At 42.3% G+C, this 15,958-nt stretch overlaps 1 protein-coding gene across 1 annotated transcript; it reads left to right on the plus strand.

The window, feature by feature from the left end:
- Window positions 1-230: 230 nt before the first annotated feature.
- Window positions 231-14,589, plus strand: WDR82 (WD repeat domain 82). Its single transcript, XM_062500651.1, has 9 exons — window positions 231-391; window positions 5,267-5,364; window positions 8,111-8,177; window positions 8,366-8,465; window positions 10,454-10,570; window positions 11,302-11,457; window positions 11,585-11,654; window positions 13,424-13,566; window positions 13,745-14,589. Exons 1-9 carry the CDS (start codon window positions 231-233, stop codon window positions 13,772-13,774), a joined length of 942 nt encoding a protein of 313 aa, XP_062356635.1. The 3' UTR covers window positions 13,775-14,589.
- The last annotated feature ends 1,369 nt before the right edge of the window (window positions 14,590-15,958 follow it).

A 15,958-nucleotide genomic window follows, 5' to 3' on the forward strand; every position in this document is an offset into this window, starting at 1 on the left:
GCCGGAGCCGCAAGATGGCGGACACAATGACGGGGAGCCGCCTCTCCGCGGCCTGACCGCGCCGAGCCCACCGCCCTCCGCCGCCTCCCACGGCCCCTCACCGTCCCTCACCGTCCCGCCCGGCCCGGCCCGGCCCGGTCCGGCCCGGCCGTTCCCGCCACCGCCCGGAGCCCCGCCCGGCTGCCCTCAGCGCCGCCGCCGCCCTCGCTCTGCGCGGCCCGGCGGGCGGGATGAAGCTGACGGACAACGTGCTGCGGAGCTTCCGCGTGGCTAAGGTCTTCCGCGAGAACTCGGACAAGATCAACTGCTTCGACTTCAGCCCCAACGGCGAGACCGTCATTTCCAGCAGTGACGATGACTCTATCGTTCTCTATGACTGCCAGGAGGGCAAGTGAGTGGCGGGGCTGAGGTCTGCGGCCTTCGGGGTCTGGAGCAGTGTCAGGGGCACGGGAGTGTGAGAGGCCGTGGGGACTACCCACGGTGGCCTTTGGGACAAGCTGTGCCCTCAGATGTCGCCGCTCGGCTTTAGCTTTAGTTCTCTCCTGTTCTTTTTTAGCGTAGGCTTGTCAGTAGAATCTCAGCCGCACTGATGACAGCAGCGTGGTTTGCCTGCTCTGCGGGTGTGCTTAGTAGGCTGGAGACAGTGGTGATAATTTCCTGAATGTAAGCAAAAGTTCTGTGAGAGCCAAACAGTTGCTAAGCCTAAAGGGTTCAGTCTGGTCACATTTCCAGGTCTCGCGATTGCTGCATGTGTGGAACTGATTTCTCGGGCTTCTCTGGGTTCAAGTCTTGCTAATTCATAGAGAAGAGGTTGTGTGCAATGTGCACTTGTGCCCTTTTAACGCCTCATTTGAGTGTAACTTCTTGGCTAAATACTTTAAACCAAAAGGTGCAGATGGTGTGGTGTGTATCACTACAAATTCTATAAACCTGATGGTGTTTTCCATAAAACTCAGTTCCTTAGTGGTGTCTTGGATTGCCACAGGCAAACGTGGTCCTCTGTGTTTTAAATAATTTTCTCTAGTTGTGTCTTTGTATGTAAAGCACAGTTAAAATATGTGTGATTTGCCTGTGTCCTCAAATAACAGCTTAGATGTGATAAATCAAGGTGTTGATTGTTTTCTGTTACCTAAGGGTAATGAGTTCAGGGTGTGTCTGTATCTCGATTAACTGTCCCGTTTTTTCTTTCTTCTACCATTGATCACATTGTGCTCATCTTGTTTTTTGGATAAACTCTCAGAAATTTGCAGAATATTTGAGCTCTGGTGCTCCTGTTGGAAACCTGCACCAAACACGTTTGTAATCTGTGAGAGTTGGAACAATTTGAGCCAGATGGTGTCATTATGCCATTAAAATCTTTCTCCATACAAGTGCATTTGTCTGCTTTAAATTCCTTCCAATCTTAAGTTTTGCGTGTGCTTTTTGGTGTAGAGATGTAGTCCTGAGGTTGTTGGTTGGTTTTGTTTTTTTTTTGTAAAGTCAGGACTGGGAAGCATCACATCTGCACAGAATGTGAAAGGAAAACAAGTGTGTGTGTTATAGGACAGGGAATAGAAAGGTCAGGGTAATGTGGGAATGAAAAATAAATGGCTTAGGGGTATCAAGATAGAGATGTTTCAGTGTTGTATATATTTTCTAGTAAACTGGACATTCCTAATCCTCCTGCTTTTCCAGGCAGGCCAAGACATTATACCCACTGGGAGGAAAGATTGCCTCCTGCATGGTATCTTAATTTTGTGGCTCACCTATTATATATTATTTTAGACTTCTGTGTAGTTTGATTGCCTTACACATTAAAGCTGTTGGTGTTCCCCATCTACTAGAATGAGCTCTGACATGAAAATATTTAATTTTTATTTATGTTAGAACGGATAACTCTATACATATGGAGTGTGCCATGGATCATATCCCAGATCTTAATTATATACAGTAGTAGCAGGGCTGATGTTAATGCAGATGGTATTGATTGCTCTTCCCCTTTTAAACTGTAAAGAATAGTTTGATGTGTTGGGAGGCATTTGGCCCTTTCATTCCAATCTTTATCTAATCCTGATGCACTTTATAGTCAGAGGGTTTGCTTTAATTAAGTTAAATGTAGATCAGTGGTACTCTACTGCAGTGCTGCAGGGCAATGAGAGTAGTTTCAAGGTAACTTATGTGTCAAGATGCAGTTCTCTAGTGGTTATAAAATTATTTGAAAGCTTCTCATGCACTATTAACTGGCTTAAAAGTGTAGCTGTGATTTTTAGGAATATCTAGGAATGCAGGACACATTTGTTCTCTTACCTGGAAGATTTTTCTTTGAATTACTTTGTCACTGCAAATTCACATAGAGCTATTATTTCAGGTCTCTGAGTGATCACTGACTGCTGTGGCAGTTTCAGGCTTGTAGTTGGTTTATTTCTCCTTATAAATCACAGTTTCAGGAGCCTGGATCTCTCACCTGCTTGGATGTAATGGCCAGGAGGAAATTAAATATCCTGCTTTCTGGGGTTCAATGTAGGATACTCTGCTTCACCAAATAACCTGAAAAGTAATGCCTTTCCCTGTGTAAAAGTGGGAAAATTTGGTGTGTATCCTCTGTTACTGAGCAGTTCTGCTGGTAGAATTAAAATGCAGCTGTTTGGTTATACTTTAGGAATATCCTCACCTAATTTGCTTTGTTTTGCCACACCAAAGCGAGTCGTATAGCTTTATGAGAGTGTTTCCAACCCCATCTTGGTGAACTTCAGCTTCTGACAGTTTCAGGACAGTTGAAACAGTGCTGCATAGCCAAGGGCTGACAGGACAAGATTATCTCCTTAACATATATTGTTCTGGGCTTAAGCAACTGACATGAACATCCAGTAATTTTAGTCCAGAGATTCCACCTCTATTTCAAAATATGCAAGCAACTAAATTGCTATTAAATTTTTAACCCATCCTGCATCACCAAATCTCTTCACCATAAGCTGGCTCAGAGACATTAGCTAAGAGGTTCATTGGAGTCTGGACTTCAGGAAGGATTGTGAAAACTTGTAGGACAGTTGTGTGCTGGGATGTACAGCAATCCCTGAGGCTGGGAGCAGCTGTACATTGGTGGCCCTGCTAAGATAGAATGGTACTCTAGCAAAGGTTTAGTTTGTATTTTAGTGTATATCAGTTGTGTGTTATTGATACAAATAAAGTGACGGATCTGGACCCTGTAGCTGGGCACATCCCCATTCCTGCTTGTGGGTGATATTTCACCCAGAGCAGCAGTGATTCAAACCAAGGCATGGATGATATTACAGATTTTGTCTGTGTTTTGTTTCATCTTTGTAGCAGATTTGACTGACATCTTGTATTTTTCTTTGTCAATATTGCTTGCTGTGTAGGTGGGCTGGATAGATTACCTTGACTTTGGAATTGTTTTGTGATTATGATTTATTGTTAAAAAGTACTTAGTTTTCTTGTTTGTGTTTAAAATGGTTGACTGGCAGCAGGTCTTATGTGCAGTGACACACTTCTGTTTGTATCTGTTTACATAAAAACTTCACCTTTCATAGAACACAGAACTTTCTTTCTTTTGTCTTTTCTCATCTTTTTGTTAAATGTGCCTTTGGCTGTCTGTCGATCTTTATTGTCTCTCTATATATTAATTTATTCTAAATAGATCTTCTAAGGTTTAAACTTGTAATAGAAAAGAAGAAGCCAAACTAGGCATGGGAGAATTTTGGGAGAATTTAATGTATCTAATTTTTTTTTTTTTTTTTTTTTTTTTTTTTTTTTTTTTTTTTTTTTTTTTTTTTTTTTTGTAGTTGTTGTTGGCTCATTGTTGGGTTTTATTCCCACCCGGTTGGTCAATAGCATAACTAAGGTAACTTCAGAAAGCAGAGTGGGGAAGTATATCACACATAATGTTACAAGTGTGTCAGAATTCAAATTAGGTGTGTTTTATTCAGTCTGTGTGGTGTGTTTGGATCTGAAGAAAGGTTTTAAAAACTGTTGGAAGAAACTGGGGAAGAATCAGTTGAGATTTGGTCTATGGTACAGGCGGTGTGTGGCTTTTCACTGCACTTGCTGTGATGGCTTTCACTTCATGGGAATTTGTCCCCAGCAAGTTTGTTTGAAGTCAAAACCCTATGCCTTCTGCTGTTTGAGAATTGCTATTTAAGAATGAATGTCTATTTTTGTTCTGATAGGAAAAGTCTCCAACTTGTGCTCTTGTTTGGGTGTGTCAGGTTGAGTCTAATGAAGAAAGGAAAAAGTCCAGCGTAATAGGAATACCTTGCCTGAGGGTGTAGCCTGACAAACTTTTCTCTTGGCAGCGGTATTGGTTTCGACTGCTCTTGCTGTTTGTTTCTGTTCCCATGCTGTTGTCTTTGGTTGAGTGGGTAAAATATTTTGTGGGCCTTTGTAATAAAAAGAATTATGAATTTCTGGATTAAAAATAACTCCTGGAAGAGATGGTGTTTCTGGTGTGGATCAGTACCCTTGCTGGTTGACTGCCCAGCTCTGAAACCTTCATTTTCCCTGAGTTTGGGATTAAAGGGAAGGGAGGGTGGTGGAGACCTTGCACTGCTCAAACAGGCACTACTGCTGTGAGATACCCTTATTAGTCAGCTGCTTCTAAGCTTATTCTGCAGTTTAAATTTTTAATACTGCAGTGCATTGCCTGTTTGCCAGACCCCCAAAAACCCAGTTCTGTGGGTTGTGTTTGCTCTCACTAGAGTGTTTTTCATTCCGATGCAAAATGTTAAATTTGAGTTTCTTGCCTTAAGACTGGATACAAGTATAATTCTGCAGTGGTTTGGAAAAGTCCCTATGTTATAGATGACTGCTATATAGATGTGTTTGGGTTAATACCCCATGAATGAAACACCTTGTTCTAGGTTTTGAAGTAACACAGAATAAAGACAAATTATACTCAGTTTAAAATAAGCAGTAGATAAATGGGGGTTTTGAATGGGCAAGGGCACAGTGAGGCAGTGCTTGCTGTGCTCATTTATGTTAGCTCCTTCTTTTCTTTTTGCAGTAGGTGTCATAGGAAAAGGAATTTTTGGAGGAGAAATGTGCATTTTACAGGTGTTACAGAGAACTCTTCAAGCCTAGGGATTGTCTTGGAGAAACAACAAAATCCTTCTTTGAAAATAATATACAGAAGCTTTTCTTTCTTGGTACAAAAACGTCTGACTTCTAGAAACAATCATGTAATGCCTCAGTGAGAACAGGCCTTGTTGATGTGAGTTTTGTTTTTAAGATTTTTGTTGCAGAGAGTGCAACTATTTCTGCTTCCTCCTGACAGACCAAAGAGGACCCTGTACAGTAAGAAGTATGGAGTGGACCTCATCAGATATACACATGCTGCAAACACTGTCGTGTACAGCTCCAACAAAATAGATGGTAAGTGATCCACTGGAGTGGGGCATATTAATCTCATACTACATGTCTGGATAATTAGTACTAAAGATTTGGGAAAAAATTATAACAACTCTTCAGTGATGAGAACTCTTTCAGAGGCAGAGAAGGGATTTAGTGCCCAACACTAATACACAGCTTGGTGCTAGTCCCTTGAGCTTCCTTACACATTTCATTCACTGCTGCAGTAACTGAGGAATAAACATTGTAAGGGAGATAAAACTTGGATTCTGCTGTTAGGTTGGTGTTGGTAGCAGTGCTGTCATCGGCCTCTGAACCTTCATTTCTTACATGTGAGTGAGGTGAAAGGAGCAGCTGGGCCAAATGCCATAGCTCAGCTACCCAGGAAGGGAGGGTAGGAGCCTCAGGTATCTCAGCAGATCACCAGCCAAGCCTGGAGAAGGTCACAGAGCTTACTCTTAGTCTTGTTTGTTGTAGTCAATGCCTGAGAATTTTGCAGTGGCCGAGTCTCTTAGCACAGCACTTCACAAATGGATTTTAACATTGTACTTGTTTTTGGGTTGGTTTTTCCCTTGCAGAGATGAAACTTAACAGTAGAGTTGCTGGTGCCTTGTGATGTGTGCTGGCTACTAAAGAAATTGCAAAGGCTGTGAATTTAGAGAAGATGGAAGTTGTTAGGGAGTCAGGTTAAACTAGAACAAGCTGGGCCTGAAACTAGAGGAACAAGGAACGCTCCACCAGAACTGGATTTAATGGTGTGAAAGATTGAAAGTGTCACAGGAAGCACGTGCCTTTTTTTAGTCTGTTTCAGAACCTACTTTTTTTTTTTTTCAAGTTATGTTATTACTATATGTCACATTTTTTATTTGGCTGTATTTAATTAACAATCTAATGAAGCATTTTGATGCCTTTTTGAGTACTAAGTTTTTGTTGATAAACGCTGGTAAGCCTTAAATCTTCCTTCTGCAGGGTAGCATTATGGTGAACACTTAATTAGAAGTAAAGAAAAAGAGACAATGTGAGAATGTTTATTGCTGTTACAAACTGTAACCTAAATAAACCAACAGTGTGTTCTGTAGGAGTCCAGGTACTCTGTAGTCCCTAATGCATGTGGTCATGGACAAGGTGCATTGTATTAACCTGTTTTGCAGGTATTGGGAGGGAAAATTACCTGAGGAACATGCTATAGGAATGCTGGTGCTTGTTTCCAAACATTTTTTTTCTGTTGAATTGCTACCAATTTACTTGTGAAGATTTCCTCAAGACCTCTGGACTTCTTTCCTGTTGCCTGATTCCAGGCTGAGGTAGTAGTTTGTACAGTTTGAGGGTCTATGATACCACCCGGTACAGGAGATAACTGTACAGGCCACTGCCTTGCCTGGGACAGAGCACTGCCAGCAGTGAGGATCTCAGAGGAGCACAATTCCCCAGTGCTTCCTCTACAGCAAAGGAGGATGGAAGTCTGCATGGATACTTCGGAGATCAGGTAATGACAGTTCTTGCAGGAAAATCTAGAGTCTTTACAGCAAGTTTGAAGCATGTTGATTCTATCCAGTGGAGCCAGCTGGTGTTAGGGATTTATATTTTGGATAATCACCTCAGGTCACTTAGAGCTTTTCAGAACTGTCTGTCACCAGTACCACATTTCCACTTTGTTTAATCAACTTCACTTTGCTTGTCAAATACCGGAGGGTGGTTTAGACCTCTGATCTCAGTTTGATGAGCAACCTCAGGCAAAAATGAGAACTTGGTAATTTTTCCACAGATAGAAACTTTTGCTGAATGAGCCTTTCAAAACATTCTGAGCACAGTAGCCCCTCTGACTGTCAAAACACTCAGTGCATGTTACATCCTCTCGGCACATGTTCTTTTGAGTCAAAAGTAAAAATGTCCTTGACCCTCAGCAGGATGTGTTGTTCCAGCAGTACAGAATCTGCACATGAAGATTAAAAAGTGGCTTCTGTCTTTAAATAACTGTTTCCTCTTGGAAGGATTTCTTTTAATTTTGGGGAGGAAGTCTCAACAGCATCTTCCAGAATTGTGAGCCACTCTTGGTTTGTTCACCTATACTCCAGATAAAATTGGCACTTGAGAAATGTTGTGCTGCTGCTCTCATCTATTCAGTTTATGTTTAGGGTTGCTTGAAGTTCACTAAGCTTTAGATTACTCTGTCCTCTTCTTAGAGCTTAGTACAGAGAAAGTGTGAAGCTGTTGATTGTCAGATTAAACAAAGAGAGATTTGGTAGTTTTTAATGATCTTGTCCTGATTTGAAGTTATTGTTTTGTCTTTATCTGAGTGCCAGAATTTGTACATTTCCTGTGTGTACTGCTTAGCTGGAGATTTGTTGGCTGAATATGTATGTAGGAAAGAGCAATATTCATGCTGCAAAGCAATACAAAGTGGTTGCATCAACTCTGTAAATTTGATACTCCATTTTGTGAGAGCGATGCAATAAAACCTGTTGCTACTTAAATTTTAGCACCTTTGAAATTGCCATGCATGAATCACATGACACTTGTTTTTAAAATGTAACGTGACTTCATATTGTGGGAAGTATCTTTTCCTGTTTCCTAATTTTCAGTTCTGCTTAAGAACTGAGTTGGTTTTTCTAACTTGATTCTCTTTCCAAGTCTTACTTGAAATTAAACAACCAGACCTAAGCACTGTGGTGACATTACTATTGCTCTGGGAAGTAAGTTACTGTGTGATCACTTTCAGATGACCTTGGGCTGGTGGTATAATAAAGCTTATGGTTTGTTTATGTTTCAGACACAATCCGATACCTCTCCCTGCATGACAACAAATACATTCGGTATTTCCCAGGGCACACAAAAAGGTGAGATGTGGCTTGGGAACAGGACAGGAGAAATTGAAATAAGAATGGTCAGGGGCTTGGGTTCCATTACACTTCTTCCATGCTGCTTTTTGCTTGCTTCAGTTATGGGTTTGTCCATAGCTGTTGGGGTAGGTGTTGCTCCGTTGACTTTGGTTTGTCTCTGATGCATGTCGGTTTCTGTATTGCAGAGTGGTTGCTCTTTCAATGTCTCCAGTGGATGATACTTTTATTTCTGGATCTCTGGATAAAACTATTCGACTTTGGGATCTCCGCTCTCCAAACTGCCAGGTAGGTTATAAAATTCGTGTGCACAATATGTTGAATTTGAAGTTAGAAGGATGAAAAATGGATGTGTGTTTGTAACTAACTAAAAATACTGCCAGAAGTGTGTGCTTTTGATTCAGTGTTGACACCTTCCTGAAGGAGCCGGGATCAGGAATCTCTGTGCAGTGTGTGTGTTACATTGTGTAACACCACTTGCACTCACCTGTGTCTCTGCTGGTGAGGCACTGGGGAGCGCAAGAAATAACACCCAGAGCTGATGAAACAAGAGAAGGGCTGGATGTCATCAGCTTGTTCATCAGGCTGCTACCTTATGCAGAGAGTGTTCTCTCTGAGCTGGCATTCGTCCTGTGTTGAAAATTCATCTTATCTAAGTGTTTGTAGTGTGTGTCTGAAATTGGTGCCTTGATGCAATTAAATTTGATGAAGAAACTGGTGATCTAAAGTAAAACAGCAGCTATATGGTCTCCCACCTCCTTGCATGACCTCTGTTTTTCATCAGAACTGTTTGTGAGCAGATTTGGCTTGATAGCAAGACAGAATCTTTTTTATTTACTTACTTTGCTGGAATACTTCACTTTTTTTTAGTGGAAGCAGGCTTGTAAGGGCTGAGAAAAATACAAGAACTGACAGCAGAGGCAGGAATGAAAGATTGGAAGTAGAATCTCTACCTTTAGTGGTGCTGAGTTGTTTTGTCTTGATATCTGGGTACATAGTGCTGTGCTCTCATATTTCTCCATTTCTCTGGGACCATTTTGCTAATGAGAGAAGGCTCTTTGCTTATTCCAGATGATGGAACTGTAAATGAAGGAGAATGATAAAAACATTTTGTAAGAAATGTAATTTTTTTTCTTTCAAACCAAGCCTTTTCTGGCAGACCTTAGTTCTGCTATTTTTTGGGGGGAGTATGCCTTTAACTCCAGTGTATAGGTTTCCCTTGGGACGAATCTCCATCTCTGAGTTGCTGCAGATGAGATAGGGTTGTAAGTGCAGTAGCAATTCTGTGATTTATGCTAATGCCTGAACTTGTAAGAATGGTAAAACTAGGACTTGTAACTGGAAGCTTTATCTGGCCAAGTCTGGGAGACAGGCTGAGGAAGTGTTACTTGTAGTTTTCAGTTGGTTCGCAAGATGGCAGCCACTCTGCCTGGAATATTCCTGGGAAACCAGAGCTGGCCCACTCGCCTGGGCCCTGAGCATTGCCTTCAGAGACCACAGGGAAAACTGACCTACAAGGGAAAGAAGAGAAGTAGTAAAATATCTAGACTTTATCTAGAGAGAAATGCAGAAAGAAAGAAAAATGCAGAAACTTGTTTAATGTGTTACAGATTTAATCAAAGATGTGTTCTTGTTTATGATCATATAGTTCATAAAAATGTTTGACTAACATGCACAGACTGCTAGTCAGGATACAGAGAATTACGTACTTTGTTGGCTTTTACCAAATTTTCTCAGGTGTATTCTACTATGTGACTTAAGGAAAAGTAAACATTAAAAATAAGCATTGGTAGTAACCTATCAATTTTAATATGTAAGGTCTTTTGGCTTCCAGCAGGTGTGAGGTTTTATTAAACAGGCATGTGAAGCTCAGCAGTGATATTTCCTTGCTTTCAAAGTACTTTTTTTTCCCCTCTTGTGCAGCCATAAGGGGTAGAGCATTGCTGTTGATCCCAGCAACAGTGTTTTGTGGTACTGCCTGGTATGGTTATTAACACAGCCTTATAAACCTCCCTTTTCTGAGGACTTTTGAAGTGCATGACACCTTGAATGAGGTTTTGATTTACACTTTGTCACTGAAGCAAACTGGAAGCCCTGTATGATGACCTGAAGTTGAGAAAACTGAGCTCTGAACCTTTGTAAAACTTCAGTATTTACAATTGGAATTAATTTGTTCCATCCCTAGTGTGCTGTTCTGCTCACAGTGGTCTCAAAGGGTGGTGGTAGAAATGTGAACATCAGTCTTGCAAAATAATTCTGTTTATTTCTATTTCTAGGGTTTAATGCATCTCCAAGGGAAACCAGTGTGTTCTTTTGACCCAGAAGGGTTGATTTTTGCTGCTGGAGTCAATTCTGAAATGGTGAAGCTTTATGATCTCCGTTCTTTTGACAAGGTGAGGTACCCTAAACTTCCCTTCCTACAGCTTTTATCTTGCAAGAAGTAATCTAACCTCTGTAGATTTGTGTCCTTGGGCTTACTGTCTGGGGTGCCTCCTTGGTCTCTAGAGAGTTCTCAGTAAGCACACATCTCATGGACAGAAAGAGTTACAAATCCTGAGGTACATGCTAAACCAGTGTTAAAGTGAACCTGCTCCAAACTCCAGCTTAGGCTCCTTGTTGTGCGGTTTTGGCCTTTCTTTCCTTGCTACTTATTCTGGAAGAACACTGGCAAAGATTGAGCCAGAACTGTCAGAAAGGATGGAAATTTCAAAGGAAACTGTACTGGTGTGGGCAGCTGAGCTGAATAAGCACTGAGCATAGTTAGGTCCATGGTTTTCAAAATTCAGAGGATGATTACACTGGCTCAAACTCTTTCTCTAACTTCATTTAGCAGCCTTGTTCAAAAACTTATTCCTACTTTAATTTATTTTGTGCTGTTGATTGTGGTAGAGTGTGAAACTGTTGGATTGAAACAGCCCATTGCACTCTTTTGTTTTGGAAACTGGATTCCTATGTTGAAACTTTCACAGGCAGTGACACATTTGCCTTGACACTCTTTTGGTATCTTAGGGCTAAGGATTTTATTTTTAAAAATCTGAAATGTTTTCCCGCGCTAAGGTTAAAAGCAGATTCTTGTAAATGGCAATGCATAGACTTGCTCATATTTCCCATTTTCTCTCTGCAGGGGCCATTTGCTACATTTAAGATGCAGTATGACCGAACATGTGAGTGGACAGGCCTGAAGTTCAGCAATGATGGGAAACTCATCCTCATCTCAACAAATGGTGGCTTCATTCGGCTGATAGATGCCTTCAAAGGAGCTGTCCTGCACACGTTTGGGGTGAGCCTCCTGCCTGTGCTACTTGCTGGAAAACTTGGTGTTAGTTTGGGGAACAGGTGCCCTTTGGTTGTGAGATTGCTGTGGATACTACACTCTCTGCTACATATTCTCCTGTTTTGTGCCATAGGGTTATAACAATAGTAAGGCTGTCACGCTGGAGGCATCATTCACACCAGACTCTCAGTTCATCATGATAGGTAAGATAATTCTTGGCAAGAATTGCAGTGCTATTAAATTAGCCGTGTTATGCAGGGCTAGAGCTGTGTCTGTTGGGAAACAGAATGTATTTAAATAATACAATGCAGCTGTAAGCTTTCTTTGCACTGACAGTGTTCTGTTTTATTAGATTGCTCAGTGTTGTCTAGACTGAAATGTAAAAAAGCCTGCAAGAAGCCTTTTCTTCTTTTCTTGAATATAAATGCTGTTCCAAAATGGATAAGAAAGCGGGAAACTGTTGTAGTGTGGGAAGATGGGTCACACAGTTTGTTAGTGGTCCTCACCCCTTGGCTAGGACACCCTCGTGTGTTGCTTCACAGCATTTTATGGCTGTGTTGTGGCCATCCCCTGTTTCCTGGTGACCAAAGCACATGTTTGTGCTTGGGTGGCTGGTCTTGTAGCTTGGTGCATTTGTACATCCTCAGGGATGTTCTGCACTGGTGACATTCTGGGGCAGCTGCAGTTTGTTCATGTGGCTCTTGTAAATCCCCATGTCTGTGGAACAAGCTCTTAACCCTTGATAGAAGCTGTAGGCATCAGCCTGGTGGCTCCCAGTGTGTGATTACCCTGCCCCTCTGCAAGATGGACTCCTGAGGGAAGCAAGTGGCAAAAATCAGCTTGAAATTCCTGTACAGCCTGGTGCTGCACCTGGGGCACCCCAAAATGTGCACTTTAGTCACCTGTTGCCCAATAGAACCTGTGGACACAAGTCAGATGAGTCTGTGTGGTGCTGCCCCTTCCTAGAACTTTATATTTTGTTCTTGTTTCTGTGGCTGGTATATCACATATGTTTAACTTTGTGGTAACTAGATATCCAGATCCTCATTTTTCCTGTATGAGTGATGGTCTTGGCAAAACTTCTTTTCTTTTGTTCTGGCTGAGAACTTCCTGATTGCAGAGAAGAGGGGTGGGGTTTTTGTTTAGTTTGTCTCTGGAGAGCACTTTATTGCACATATTTACCTTCCTGTTGTGCTCTTCCAAATCAAAACAGTCGTAGAAGTTCCAAAGCACTTATTCCTGTTCAGTTTTTACATACAGTTGCAATTCTTAATTTTTTTTTCCTGAAAGGCTATAGGCATAAATACAGAAGCAGAAGAAAATACTTTGCATTTTTATTAGGAATCCTATTTAAAATTAGTCTAAAGCAGAACTGAATTATAAAGATATAAGGTTCTCAGCCTTAGAGTTTGAAAAATGTCATTTTAAAGTGAAAAACTTAGCCCATTATAGTAATGTGGCGAGTTGATATCTCCAGGGGAGCTTCTGATATTTGGCTTAGTGCGCTGAAATCTGGTTACCTTTCTTGGTAAAGGCTTTGGGTTGATTCTGTGCCCACTGAGTGAGACATTTACCTGTGTCTGAACTGAGAACTTGTGTGAACAATGACTCTTTCCCCAGCACTTGGCCTCTGCACATTGGTGCAGGTTGGCCAGGGTCTCTCCTCCACAGCTCCACAATGTCAGCTCTCATTTCCTGGTGGAGAGTAGTTAGCATCTTTGCCTGCATAGTGTTACCCTGTTGTGTAGTTGAGTCTCTGCAGTGCAAAGGTACAAACCTGCTGTTTGGATACAGGTGTTTTAACTCTATGATGTTTTGTATGTGCCCTTGTGACACTTGGAGAACTCTAAAAGTTGTGTTATGAAGTTGAGACCTCCCTGTTCCAAAGTTCTGACAAAAAAAATGTTCTTCCTTTCCTCTGCTGACCTCTCCAGTGCATCTTGCATATCTTGTTTTCCACTCCTACCTTCAGGTTCAGAGGATGGGAAGATCCATGTTTGGAATGGAGAAAGTGGGATGAAGGTGGCTGTCCTAGATGGAAAACACACAGGTCCTATAACCTGTCTGCAGTTCAATCCAAAATTCATGACTTTCGCTAGTGCATGTTCCAATATGGTAAGGAAGTGGGCTTTAAGTTCCTCTGAGCTCTGTGAGGTGCTGACCCTTCCAGACATGAATCTGAGAAGGCTCAGTGCCTCTCATGTATGCTTGTAGAAGGTGGCAGCTCCTGCAGGGTGCGGTAGGAGAGATTTGTGTTCTGCTATGAAAAGATGTTTTCTTTCCTCCTCTCTAGGCCTTCTGGTTGCCAACTATTGATGACTAATTCCTACACTGTGGCTGCTGTCGGATGGCTCCCAAGCTGCTAACAGCAGCAAGTCATTGCAAGCATAGTTTTGGAATTGCCTACATCTCCTAGACTGTGTTCCTGTTCCTGCATATTTTCCATGTCTTACCTTTATATACAGCATTCCGTTGCGAGGACTGCTCCTCTGGGCCTCCTGGCACACTCAAGAAGCAGCCTGCTACAAGTTCTTACCTTCCAGTCCATGCCTGGCACGCTTTAGCCCAAGGTGGAACTGACACAGTGTTATTTCTTAGAGCTGTAAAGTCTTGTTTTATCTACAAAATGTTGGTGGCATTTTTTTAAAGCTGTAATTATGTGTTTTCCTGCTGTAAGTGCACAAGGCTATTGATGTTCCAACGTGGAGCGTGCAGTTCTTTTCCATAAGTGCATGTTTTTAACGTCTGGGATCTCTGGTTTCACTGCAGTCCACAGATGCAAGTACTTCTGTGCCAAATGTGAACACTGACAATTTTCAGCGGCAGATGCTGGATTCTCTTGCAGTGGAACATGCACCAGAAGTGTGGGTAGCTGTGAATGTACCTCATACATCTTGTCATCCTTTTTTTTGGCAATTTAGTGTGCAGCTGCACAGGTTTCATCCACTGTCAGAGGTTGCCAAAGCCTCCCTGCTGTTTGCTGTGTCAACATCCTGGAGGCGTAGACAGCGCTGCTGAGGTCCAGCCAGTGTCCCGAGCAATAAAGGAGTCTGTCAACAGGAAGATGGAGAAACCACCCTGAGACTGAAAGCACAGTCTGCCTGTGTATCTTCCTTATGTACCATCCTGGCTATTCTTACTTGTAAATATCATGGGGTGGGTGGGCAGTGGGAATGGGCCATATTTTTTTACTTTTAGATATAAAAGAATATGATGTGGGCCAGTAATGTGAGGTGTCTAGGCTGTTTACTTTCATTGATGCAGTTTTCCACCCTCTGGTCTGTAAATAAGCTCCATGAAACTCATCCCACACCAGGCTTAGACCGGTATCCCTTTGCTGGTAAAACTGACGTGTGGGTAGTCCATCAGTTTGGTACCGGTCTGCAGGTTTCCAGTGACAGCTCCAGAAGAGCAATACATCCTTTGTCAGATGGTGTCTTCAGAAATTAATTTTAAAACTCTTTGGCATGGCTGTGCTGATTCTGCTTTGCCGTGGCCCTGCTCCATGGAATGCCCCTGCAAAGATATGGGCATGCTCTACTGCCTCAGGGGCTTGTAGCACAGAAAAGCTGGCAGTCTGGTCTTCAAACCCAGTTCCAGTTTCTTTTTCCTGAAATGCTGCTTCAATTGAATGCCTCCACCAGCAAGCTGGGACAGGCCTGGTGAAAATGTAGTATTCACTGTATTCTTGCCTTTCCAAACACACTTGGGTTTGTGCTGGGTCACAGCTTGGGAAGTCTGTTCTTTCCCTTGCCCAGTCATAGGTGCTTCCCTGTTCATAAATATGAGAAGCTGGCAAGGTGACAAGACAGTAAAAGGGGCATGTTCTTTCTGCTCTCCAGTGCCACTCCATACTGGCGAACTGCTGGAGCATTTTCCTTAAGTCAGTTGTCCTGATGTTTCCCTGTTACAGCAAAGTTAATCTCAGCTGTATACAGTTCACATCATGACTCTCTGGAAAAGTAAATGCCTTGTAGAACAGCTATTTCTGTTTTGCTTTTTCTTGCCTTTTTCCCCCCTCCCAGTCCTTGTCCATGGAAAGGTGCTGAGCACTGAGCATTTCTGCGCTGCTGGTTTGGTTCAGGTTGGAGCACTGCCCACAAGGGGCAGGCTCACACCGTGGTGCTCCATCTGTGCTGCCACACGGGGCATTTCTAACCACAGGTCTGCCATATGAGTTTGCCATCCTCCAGCAGGGTTGATGGATGCTTGCCCTCTGCCACCTACAGGCCTGCTGCTGGAGATGAAGATGAGAGGTTCATGCCATCTCTTTCTGTGCTGTCCCACCATTGCCTATAAATAAAACTGTCCCCTGCAAAGGAAGGTGATTTTCTTGGGCCTCAGTCACTTGAACTCAGCAGTGTTGCATTTCAGCCTGCTTGGTGCTATTTTACCTTTGTTGGTATTTGCAATGTTTTGTAAAATACAGATATTTGGGGTTTGTAGTGTTTTCTAACAGTCAAACTTCAGCATCCAGTAGTAAATCATCTTTGAGGTTTTTCAAATC

Source organism: Cinclus cinclus, chromosome 12, assembly GCF_963662255.1.
Source record: "Cinclus cinclus chromosome 12, bCinCin1.1, whole genome shotgun sequence".
Classification (NCBI taxonomy): Eukaryota; Metazoa; Chordata; class Aves; order Passeriformes; family Cinclidae; genus Cinclus; species Cinclus cinclus.

What these genes read in the sequence shown, in the direction of transcription:
- WDR82 (XM_062500651.1), top strand. Translation starts at nt 231, where the DNA reads ATGAAGCTGACGGACAACGTGCTGCGGAGCTTCCGCGTGGCTAAGGTC. An exon ending in TATGACTGCCAGGAGGGCAA is followed by an intron (nt 392 to 5,266) that starts GTGAGTGGCGGG and finishes TCCTCCTGACAG; the next exon opens with ACCAAAGAGGACCCTGTACA. An exon ending in TTCCCAGGGCACACAAAAAG is followed by an intron (nt 8,178 to 8,365) that starts GTGAGATGTGGC and finishes TCTGTATTGCAG; the next exon opens with AGTGGTTGCTCTTTCAATGT.